The sequence below is a fragment of the Puma concolor genome, chromosome D1, assembly GCF_028749965.1.
Source record: "Puma concolor isolate L17-30 chromosome D1, mPumCon1.1.hap2, whole genome shotgun sequence".
Lineage (NCBI taxonomy): Eukaryota > Metazoa > Chordata > Mammalia > Carnivora > Felidae > Puma > Puma concolor.
Genome location: NC_141676.1, coordinates 30,358,853 through 30,371,343, shown reverse-complemented (window position 1 = coordinate 30,371,343; position 12,491 = coordinate 30,358,853). Strand labels below are relative to the sequence as shown.

The 12,491-nt window shown below is 35.7% G+C and overlaps 1 protein-coding gene across 1 annotated transcript in view; it reads right to left on the bottom strand.

Moving 5' to 3' along the window:
- DCDC1 (doublecortin domain containing 1) overlaps positions 1-12,491 on the bottom strand; it is a 497,922-nt gene that overhangs the window by 246,376 nt on the left and 239,055 nt on the right. The window contains exon 11 of the mRNA XM_086677755.1: positions 8,658-8,828. Within this exon, the coding sequence (XP_086533881.1) occupies positions 8,658-8,828 (171 nt within the window). The remainder of the gene's footprint in view (positions 1-8,657; positions 8,829-12,491) is intronic.

Here is a 12,491-nt window from a genome sequence, read left to right as displayed (position 1 = left end):
ATCCAATTACAATTCTCACTAAATTTGAGATAAGAAAATGTTCAAAATTATCTAGATGACAGAGGCAAGGCAAATTTGTTTGCCTGTCATGTCCTAAGCTAAGTAATTTCAATAAGCCCTTTATACATGAGGATGTTTCAAGAAGAAATGAAATAAGGATCTCACTTTGTCTAAATTAATTTAGTGCGTAAAATTATATTTAATTGGGATTAAAATATCAGATGTGTAAGTCCTGTCAGTAGTTGGGTATAATATGATATATACCAGAGCTTAGTAAATAAAGGTTTTTGGAAGTTCCTGGGCTCAGTATATTTCTTTTCAAAGAAAATAAGGCCTTTTTAAATGAGAAAAACAGCCACATCCCCCAAATTATATTTTATGAGGGGAAAACGAACACTTTTAAGATTAAATATGAGCTAAATCATGAGACGTCCCCAAATTCTCAGTCTCAGAGATCATATTCTCATCTTTGGATAGAGTATATGTTTTTAAATGCTATGCAATTTCTTGTTTAAATATATCAACTATGTCTGTAAATTTAATTTTCCCCTTAATAAATGAATAAGTACGCTGGGTAACTAAAACCTATACAAAAGTTTACCATCTTTGGCAGTACATTTTTAATTTAATAAATAATCCATTTTTTATCATAAAACATTATTGAAATTGTAAGTAGAATCTTAAGTAGGTGTAAATATATCACTTCATTTGCACTTACTAGAAAATCTGTATTCATTTCTACGTTCAAATGATGAATTGATGCTTAATAATATTCATGGTGAGTTGGGCTAACATAGATGTCAGTGGGTAATCCAGGGGACGGGAGCATATGTAGGAAGAGAATCTCAATGACTTGAGCATCTCAAACACTCTGTGAAAAAGCTAATTGAGAGGTAAAAACAAATTAACTGCTATGGAGAAGGACAATCTCCCCGAGAGAGAGAGCTTGCCTACAGCAGTAAGGTTCAGTGGTTGCATTTAGTCCGGGTAACTGCTGGGACAGTAATCCAGCTCTGGCCTGTGGACTTTCCCTGCTGACTGCCCACCTGGCAATTCTCTGGGCACCTTCAAGGCTGTCAGGACTGTGCAAGGAAAGCTGGTCTCATTACAACCAGCTCTGCATGGGAGCTGATGCCCCAACCAATTGCTCTTCCCTAATTTTGATACAGATGCAGTTTTTCTCTTCAGCGGGTCTAGGAAGATACAATCTTCCTGCACACAGATTTACACCTGGCTGCAGATGTCTGTCAGGAAATAGGCTGAGGTGAATACACTGGCATTTCCGCCACCCACCACCCCCCCAACAGTTGAAAGATGAAAGAGAGAGAGAAGGAGAGAGGAGGGAAGGGAAGGGAAGGGAAGGGAAGGGAAGGGAAGGGAAGGGAAGGGAAGGGAAGGGAAGGGAAGGGAAGGGAAGGGAAGGGGAAGAAAGGGAAGGGGAAGGAAAGGGAAAGGAGAATGGAAAGCAGGGTAGGTGAGTGGTTTCAATGCCTACTGCTAATAGTTATCCCATAAAATGTTGGAAGGCCTTCATAGGATCTCAAGTTTCTTGCCTTTAAAAGGAGCAATCCAACACTTGCCTACTATGATAAAATCCACACATAAAAATTGATTATCTTCATCACATTTTGACATTTTGATCAACATTTAATGAATGTTCTTTTTTTTTTTTTTTTAATGTTTATTTATTTGTGAGAGAGGCAGAGACAGGATGCGAGTGGGTTAGGGGCAGAGAGAGGGAGACACAGAATCCAAAGCAGGCTCCAGGCTCTGAGCTGTCAGCACAGAACCCTACGCGGGGCTTGAACTCACGAGCTGTGAGATCGTGACCTGAGCCAAAGTCAGATGCTCAACCGACTGAGCCACCCAGGCACCCTGAATGTTCTTAAAATCTTAACAATAACCTTGAATATTCTAATTTTGCCACTCTAGCCACAATTCCTTTGAAAATGAATGTCATCTTGCCATGTTTTGGTATCTGTACTTAACGCATAACCTAAATTTGGTTTTCCATTGTTTATTTTAAATAACGTAGGTGAAATAACACAGCATTCAGGGATTGTAAATACATATAGAAGAAAAGTGGGTTAAACAGAAAGACAAAAATCAAAGGATGTACAATGGAAATAAGGACATAATACACATGCAGGGATGGGACTATTAAAAAAAAAATCTTGCCACTATTTTGTGGATAACCTCAGTTATTTCCTTCTATTCATTTAATTGTTCCATAGATTCCTAAATATTTAAATAAACTTTCTTTTAATACGTATGGTTAGAAAACTTTAAACTTTTAAAAAATGACCACCAAATAGAATGTAAATCTCAAATGGATTCATAGTGCTCTTGTGCCACTGGTAGAGCAAATTCCAAATTCAAATATCTAAATCCAAATTCAGATATCCAAAGCATAGGAAAAGCCAGGAAGGTATCACAGATAACAGTGAGCATCTTTTCTATCATCAGTCAAATTATCCCATTTTCTAAATAGAAACAAGCTGATAAACTAGAATGATGAAATTGTAGCAAAAAGCTAAGAAAGCCCACACATTAGTCTCATTGTCTTCAAAGGGCATCATATTGCTCTAACTGTATGAAAATAACCGTGGGAATGGGCCACGAGTGTGTTTCCGGCTCCTCTGCATCTTCCCATAGTACTGAGCACAATGCCTTGCAGACAGAGTATGTATTGGATAATGTGCGGATTTACTGCACTAATCATTTAAAATCATTTTTCTTTCTGTCACCGGTAGAATACAAATTGTTAGATGCTTACCATACTACCCAGAAAATGAACTAGATGCTGGACAACGATATTCTTTTAACAGTAAATCTCTGGAGGTGTCTGGGTGGCTCAGTTGGTTAAGCGGCTGACTCTTGATTTTGGCTCAGGTCATGATCTCATGGATGGTGAGATGGAGCCTCGCTGTTAGCGCAGAGCCTACTTAGGATTCTCTCTCTCTCTCTTTCTACCCCTCCCTTGTTCACGTGCTCTTCCTCTCTCAAAATAAATAAACTTAAAAAAAATTTTTTTAAATAAATCTTCAAATGATCCCTTTACCAAAGCTTAAATTTCTTTATAAGAGAACAATATAACCAAACACTACACAAATAGAAAGGCTAAAATCACAGCCATCTGAATCTTTTTGTTTTGTTTTGGTTTGGTTACTAAAATCCACCATATTTCCCTTGCTCACAACCAGAATGGATTAATGTAAAGTTAATGAAGATTTAAGCTTCAGAACCCTTACTTGCTCCAGCTCATGAGAGTACTAGAAGTTGCTGGGAGCTACAGAGTGTTATAAGTGGGGAGGAGAAGCCAACAACTCCCTAGCAATTAAGGGGTATTTCTATGTAAGTATTTCTGAGAAGCTGCCTATAAAAGGTCTCAGAAGAAAGACTCTCCAATCCTCCATTAGTTCATTGTGATTTACTTTCTCATTCCAAATAAATATCCGCTTTAAGCCCTCATTTTAAAGAGCTTCCTCTCCTCCACTTTGTATAAGCTCTAGCCCTCACAGAAATTGGATCTGCCTCTACTGGAAGCAAATGGAAGACAACCCACAGAGCATTATTGACCAATTGTGTGTGAAAAGCACTAATTCTACTGTAAAGACTTCCCTGTACCCATCTTCCACTTGTTCTCCCCCATGCTGCCTCCCACCCACTCACACATCCCACACTCTGGCTTATCAATTCTCTGTCACAATCACGCAACTTCCTTCTAGTTTTTCCACCCACCATCCCTTAAAGCTTTGTTAATACCATTTCCTATCGACCCTTTCTTTCCTGTTCTCCCAGGGAAACACTAACATTTCTGACAGCATCTCCATGGGGACAAAGAAGAGGAGGAGTTGTAAGAAAGAACAAGACTGGAAAAGCAGAAGTCACTGAGCCATGGCTATAGCAGATGTTTTCAAAGTGGCTGGGGGTGGAGGCATTGACAGAGGATATAAGGTAAGTAAAGGTTTGGAATAGTAAGAAGTTGCTCCCAAAACCTGAAGAACTTCATAAATTATGGTGCGCATTGAGTGTGACTACTAAATCAAAAAACAATAAGAAATTTCATCAACCTAAAAGGTGCCATGATGTGAAAGCAAGAGAGTCTACCAGAATACAAAAAAACACACACTGTGTTATGAGTATATAGGGCAAATGAGTGCAAATGGAAATGATATGCAAAAGTGAGAATGGTCTTATAACACATAATGTGGTTATAGGTGATGTAACTGTTTCTTAAAACTCCCCTTAATGTTGTTATGTCATGTTTTCAATATTCTTTTTTTTTTTTTTTTTTTTAACAAGGAACTTTCCCATACCAGTGATGGGACATCCAGTTTAGTTGTTCTCTGTCCTTTGTCTTTTATGTCCATTTAAACTCAATACTATTATGCCATGTAATTGCAAAAATGGGACTGAGGCAATATGGAACACAGGAAGAGTGTGTCTTTTTGAGAGGTGACCTGCTAGTATTAAGATCTAGCCAAAGGCTGCTATTTGTAAATTATCAGTGAGAGATATGATAAGGATGAGAACCTTAGTGAAGAGGTAAAGACAACCACATACAATATGAAAAAGCACCCCAGGGGATTTTGAATCACACCTGGCCTTTAGACCATCATTGAGAGCCTCTGCTCTAGAAGATGATGACAACTACAATCAATTATTTTGTACACACACATTATTATTTTGTACACACACATGTATGTATATAAACATAGATGTATAATATATTTAAATGTATATATAAACATAGAGGTATAATATGTATAAATATAAGTAAATATATATTTATATATTTATATTCATAATAAATAAATATAATATTTATAATAAAAAAATAATTTTATTTAAAATTAAATTTATTTAAATTAAAATTATTTAAATTTATCCTATTTAAATTTTTACTAAAAATAAGTAAAATAAATATTTATAGTAAATAAATATATTTATATATAACAAATATGTTTATAATGAATACAAAAATATATAAATAAATATACATATAACTATAAATATTCAACAGAGAGATAATTCATCAAAGAGAGAAAATTAGAAAGATGATCATCCTAATTTATTGTATTAATCAGGTACTTTTCTATGATCAAAATGGATAGAAAAGGGGAATTTTTTGTATTATTTTTTATTATTTTTTACTAGAACTAGACTTTGATTTATAAATAGAAAACATATTTGCTTATGGATATATCATCTAACACTCTGCATAGGTCATGTCATAAGGTGAGATAGTTATTCATAACCAGAAAATATATGGTCTTGGCCACAGTAACTCAGAGGTAACTGGGTTAGAGAATGTGCTCCAAGTAAGGGCAGCTCATCCACACCCCATGGAAAATTAGAGTTCAGCCAGGCAACTGACATGAACTGATTCTGGAATTAACTAAGGATGGTATGCTGTGGGCTTTTGTTCAATAGCTCTTCAGTCGAAATTAGCAAGTTCTCCCTAGTTAAGAGGAAGTACAGGAATATGCCTCAATTCTAAGATTTGCAATTCTGAATATTTGGGATATACTTTGCTAATGCATTTTTTTCTCTCCTTTCTGGCTGTTTCAGACATAAGAACTGGCTTAGAAAACTACATATCTCAGTTTCTTTCCCATCAGTCCAAACATCTACTCCCAACAATTTTGAGTTACTACAAGCCATCACTGAATATAAACTTTGGAAGAGATGCACAGTAGCAGACCATTATATAGTGTTTCTACTATACAGACATGATAGCATAAATAACTTCAAGGAGAATAGGTACTAGCAAAATGTATTAAAATAATTAGGAAGTGAAGACTATTACCTTTAAAAATTTTTTTATTGTTTATTCATTTTTGAGAGACAGAGAGAGACAGAGTATGAGCGGGGGAGGGGCAGAGAGAGAGGGAGACACAGAATCCAAAGCAGGCTTCAGGCTCCAAGCTGTTAGCACAGAGCCCAACCTGGGGCTCGAACTCACGGACCATAAAATCATGACCTGAGCCAAAGTTGGATGCTTAACCAACTGGCTCACCTAGGCGCCCCTATTACCTTTCCTTTAGGTGTGACCTATTTAATTGTAAGTTTATATAATTTTAAAAAATTAAGTTTATTTATTTATTTTTGAGAGAGAAAGAGACAGGGAGAGCAAGTGGGGGAGGGGCAGAGAGAAAGGGAGAGACAGCATCCCAAGCAGGCTCCACACTGGCAGCACAGAGCCCGATGGGGGGCTCAAACTCACCAACTATGAGATCATGACCTGAGCCAAAACCAAGAGTTGGACACTTAACCAACTGAGCCATCCAAGTACCCAGTTTATATAATTTTTAATTATGGCTGTATTTAACAACTGGCTGACAAAATTTCTGAAAGTTTAACAATCAGCAATCTCAGACCAGTAGAAGCAAGATTCAGCTTACCAAACCAATTAAATCAAAACCTCTGGAGATGGGGGCATTGATTTTTTTTTAAACGTCTCTAAATGATTCCAATATGACAGCCAAGATTGAAAGACCAGTGGTCTGTGCTAAAGCCTGAGGATGTGGCTGATGCCCAGGTTTCTTGGAATATGGGGAAAGGAATTTATTCCCTAAGAGAAACTGGATGTTCCCAAGGTGAAAACTGGGGCAAAAGGAGAGAAGCTGAGTAGCTCATGGGAAAAGAATAATAGAGAGAGAGAACACCTTAGAGAAGGGAGAGAGAACTCAGATAAGGCTAGGTGACCGACCATCTGTTTTGCCTGGGACTGAGAGGTTTCCTGGATGTGAAGGTTTCAGTGCTACAACCAGGAAAGTCATGGACATATGAGAGGTGGCATTGGATTTTTCATTTTAATTAGTTTTTATTAATTTAAATTTAAATAGCTACATGTGGCTCATGGGTACCGTACTGAACACCACAGTGAGTCTAACCAAACACAAGAAGATGGTTTCTTTGCATATATACATTTCCTCTTCTGTTTGCTAGTACGGAAAGAATTTTAAAGCATATTAAAAGAGAAGTATATGAGAGTAGTAGCTCAGATCCTAAAGTTAAATATTTGCTATCAAGCCCATGTGCTAATGTGAATAACTATCACCAATGTGATAAAAATTATTCAGAAATAGGGGCACCTGGGTGGCTCTGTTGGTTAAGTGTCCTACTCTTGATATTGGCTCAGGTCATGATCTCATGGTTCAAGAAATCGAGCCCTGCATCTGGCTCAGTAAGTGCAGAGCCTGCTTGGGATTCTTTCTCTCCCTCTCCCTCTCCCTATCTCTCTCTCTCTCTCCCTCCCTCCCTCTCAAAATAAATAAATAAACTTTAGAAAAAATTCAGAAATATGGAACAAACCTGTGAGGGGGAAAAAAACTTTCATTTTTTTCCAGGACATATGATAGTTGCTGATACAACTGAGTGGGAATAAATGTTAAGGCAACCACGCTCCCTCACCTAGTTCCTGTCTTAATCAATAGCAAGTACTTTGCAAAATGCTGGAATAGATCTGTAACCATGTCAGAAGTCTGGAAAAGAAGAATGCTACTGTACTATGGGAACCCTGACCTTGATGTTTTAAGCATCGCTTCCTAAACCTTTAGCTGACTAGTACAGATTATGGAAAATAAATTTTGTTTATTGTGTAATTACGTTTCCCCAAAGGTCAATTTGGGTAATATTGTGGTAATATTCTCATTCCAAATGCAAACATGTAAATGTCATTTGAAAAAGTTATAGATAGAAAATAAAATGCTCGTAATTACAATATAAAGTTTATATTTGTTGAATAAAACTGAAATTAAGAAAGAAGAATTATAGAGATAAAGGCTGATCGAAATATATTTACTTTGAATGCTATCACATTCAAATCTAAACAAAGAAAATGATGAGTCGTAATGGTTCATTACTTAGATGGAAAAGGGCCATCTGTTGAGTAATTCAAATTTTTTTTCTTGAAATGTGGGATATGAAATTATAGAACAATTGACAGACTTAACATGGACACTCGATTATGATAAAGAAAAGTATTTAAATTCCTTAAGCTTTCAGTACCTGATCCACTTTAGTAAAGTATGAGTTACTCTTTTTCTCTTCGAAAGATGTAATAACAAAAGGTAGCCTAGGACATTTAGCCATCTTGTCCTGACAAATAACCAATTCACCTTTTTTCCCAGTATATTCTTAAGTATTGATTTTACCAAGTGAACTCAGACATGTGTCACACTTATCCAATACAGATCCTTTTCCTTGGAAATGTAGTTTGAACATCAATCAGTCACCTGGCCTTTCACCTCTAATTCCTATTGCCACTGTCTGTCAATTATTAAAGCCTTGCCTATTTCTCTAAATAAGCTATTTTTTTAACTGAAACACATATTGACTCCTGTTAAAAATATATGTTTCTTGGAAAGGTATTCAATGTTCACATGATTAAATTTCTTCATTAAAATTACTTTCTCGAGTTGGAAAAACTACTTAAGCTTATAAATCCACTTTTCAAAGGCCTCTAGGTATTTTCTTTTAAAACATACTGCCTGAATGGTAATATTAGCACTTGTAAGCCAAACTCCAGTTTGAGAAAGACAATATTAAAAGAAATTCAAGCTGAGTGGCATTGTTAGAAGGGTCTTCAAATGGTGCAGAGTGTTTTCGTCTCTAGCTGAACCCAGCGAGAGTTATAGAATGACACCCACCTTGAGCTGCAGGCCTCCCGGGATAAGAGTGTTTGCTGGAAGGCTTTTAATGTGTTGGTAGACATAAGAGGAGAATTGCTCCTGCTCAGCCTGTAATTGGGGGCCAAGTTTTGAGAGATGACCTCTGTTGCTTTTGATAGCTGTCTGCAATTCATCAATCAGCCTGCTCACCTGAAGGGGTTAAATTACAAGAGTTGTTAGCAAGAAGTAATTGTTGATGTCACACCTATTAGATTTTTGAGTACCTAGTTTGATGGGAGGAAAAATGACTTCAAAACAAGAATTTGAGTATAGATCCACCTTCAAGTAAAGATAACAGAAAAGATATGCATTCTTCCATCGACTAATTTTATTTATGAGAAAATTTATAACCTTTGCACTTCAGGTAGCCATTTACAATCACGGAATGAAAAATGTCTCTATATATGAAAAGAAACATGCTTCTGAAAAGTTTGCAAAGGACTTCTAAACTGATTAACAAAATAAAATTTTCCTAAGACTTCAATTATTCCCAACTATGTACCAATGACAATATTTAATTTTATTATATGAACACTGTGTTATATATATTTATGTTTTCTCTAATGGACTGGATTCTTACACAAACACTAGCTGACATATGGTAGTGACCAAAAGAGACTAAAAGCTTAAATCCACTTTATCTATGAATCTTTGAAGTGATTAAATTAGACCCATTTAGAATTATGAATGACTCTGAATAGAGCAGGGTCTATTTGAAATATTGGGTTAAAAATCATGGCTCTTCCCATTTACTGACTGAGAGACAATGAACAGGTAATAAAACCCTCATCTGTAATGAAGAATAATACCAGCCTTACCATATTAGGAATTAAATGAGATTATAGAATGAACAATACAATGTCTAACTTATAGTAGGTGCCTAATGCACATTATATTATTATAGTTCTTTTTTAAATCTAGGTGATTTCTGAACATCAAGTTTTGGTTCTTTTTCTTGGTGTATCTTTCCTATCCCTAACCTACTTCACATAATGCAGATAAAAATTTGAAACTATTTGCTGCATAGATTCTCTATCTCACTTCAATGTCCATAGTGAACAAAGGGAAATTGTTCTCCAAGAGGCTCCCTCATCCTCTTTCTCTCTCTTTCAACTGAAAATATTGTATTTGCCCCAGTCTGTACTCCAACTCTGATGTTATATCCATGATTTCTATCCCTTCTGCAGAGGATTTCTGAGAAGTCAATGAAAACAAGTTTGTACTATCATCCATATAACTTGAATATTAATTTTTCTATTCTATGTAGTTATTTCAAGATTGCATACGGTTTTTTATAAGTATATATAAGCACTTCAGTTACATTTAACTTTTTTCAAGAACTTTAGAAGCATTATGTGCATATGAACAAGCTAATTTAAATGATTCCCATTTTTCTTTGGTCTTTCATACCTCTCTTATTTGTCCCAATGTCATCAATTATCTACTTCTTTTGAAGAAACCTTCTTTTAAATAAAGAATTTGCAAACTTTTTCTCTAAAAGGGACAGATAATAAATATTTTCAGCTTCATGGGCCATAGTCTCCATCAAAACTATTCGAACCTGCAGTTGTACTTTGACAGTAGCCACAGACAACATGTAAATAAATAGTCATGACTGTATTCCAATAACACTTTTTCTAAAGTTTATTTATTTATTTTGAGGGACAGAGCATGAGCATGGAAGGAGCAGAGAGAGAGAGCGAGAGAGAGAATCCCAAGCGGGCTCCATACTGTCAGCACAGAGCCAGACACCAGGCTTGAACTCACAAACTTTGAGATCATGACCTGAGCTGAAATCAAGAGTCAGAGGCTAAACTAACTGAGCCATCCAGGCTCCTCTTCAATAACAGTTTATTTAGAAAACTAATCAATGGGCTGGATTTGGCCCTAGAGCTGTAGTTTGCCAACCCTTCTTCCAAATTCATATATTCCTTCTCCTACCTTCCCTTTTGTATAAGTAATACCTGGTCCATTCCCTCATCTCCTCATCCTCTCTTCCTACTTGAATTACCAAAACAAGTGAGTTTTGAGTGGTCTACTGAATGGTCTCTCCACCTCAAATTCATCCTGCCACCTCCACAAAATTAATCTACCTTCAATAGCATACTGAACCTTCCAGTTACTTCCCCAGATTCCTCAGGATGGTATTTAAGATTAAAGATCTATTTTCTGGAGCGAATTTCTCTGCTTTTCCATAGTACTGTTAACTCTATTATAAAGTTGTAACATTTAAAATATAGAGATGATAAATGATCCAATGTCAGTCAGTTTCCAGGCTTGTTTTCATATACTACCCTTCAGAATTATCGTCAAAAATGATGGATAATAATATGTATCATACCAAAACTAGAGACCAAAACAGGCCAAATGACTTGCTCTTATAGTTATCTGACAATATTTAAATCCAAGAACCAAAGCCCTTAAATACAAAGACTCCAGATGCCGTTTCTCCAAAGCACTGATCCTCTCTGAACCTAGCCCTAACCCCAGCTGGGCTCATATGACCGAAATCATATGAATCAAAATCATATGAATCAAAATTATTTCAAATTATTGAAATCAAATGATTCAAAAAGATATAATGTATGTAGTCTTTAAAGTATACTAAGTATCATTTAATATATAAGGCTAGTCAGTAATACTGCTCTCTTCAGTTTTATTTACTATATTTTGTACTACAGAAAACCACCCAAAGAAGAAGGAGAAGGAGAAGGAGAAGAAGAAGAAGAAGAAGAAGAAGAAGAAGAAGAAGAAGAAGGGGAGGAGGAGGAAAAGAAGGAGGAGGAGGAAGAGGAGGAGGAAGAAGAAGAATTATTATTATTATTTCAGGCTTTGATTTGAGAACATTTTTATACATGACTGGTTTTACTGTCACAATCTATAGCCTTTCACAGATAGGGGATTTCATGTGACATCAGAAATCAACCAACCATACAATTGGTGATGTCATTTGCATCCTAAAGGGCTATTGGTTAGAGCCTTAAAAGTTTCATTTCCTATGAATCCTTTGTTGCTTCAAAAAATGTCTCTATCATTTTTGCTACTTCAATTGTTCCATGATTATCTGTTAATGTATATATAATTATACCAATTATCACCTGTTTTTTAATAAGTTAAAGCTATGAAATAAGATGTCCTAGCAAAAATTAACATATATTAAACATATGAGAAAACATATCAAGAATCTTGCCACTGACATTTTGATAAAATTTCCATCCAATTTTACAAAAACTTTGTTTCTTTACATATTCATAATGTCTTTAAGATATGCTCAAAGTGCTATATTTTGTTTTCAGTTATTGTGATAACATATTACCCTTAAAGACAACCCTACACATGAAATAACTCATATACCAAAAATTGGATAAGTAATACAATAATCCTGAATTATTTTACATAATATGATTTTTTTTTTTTCAAATCACAGATGTTGCTAGAAGGGGAAAAATGCTCTTTAAAATTCCTCATCATGAATCTTTTTTTCCTGCAAATCCGTTTTTTTTCTCTCTCTCTCTACAAAGGCAATGTGAATAGGGGTAAAAGGAGACAAAACTTGACCTTTTGTGATCCCAGCATTAATGGGTCTGTTCATAATTCAATCTATGTGTGTGTGGGAGCATCCATGTGGAAACATAGAGGCCTGAGAGACATAAAGCCTTTCCCTTTAAACATTATCTGACCCTATCAGTCCCATTCACAAAAGAAGGCTTACGTATGCATATGTTGAAATAATGCACCATCTCATTGTGCAGCAGAAAGCCTACACATTCTACTCTTCATTCTCCGTGGAAATGCAGCACGGAAATGACACTT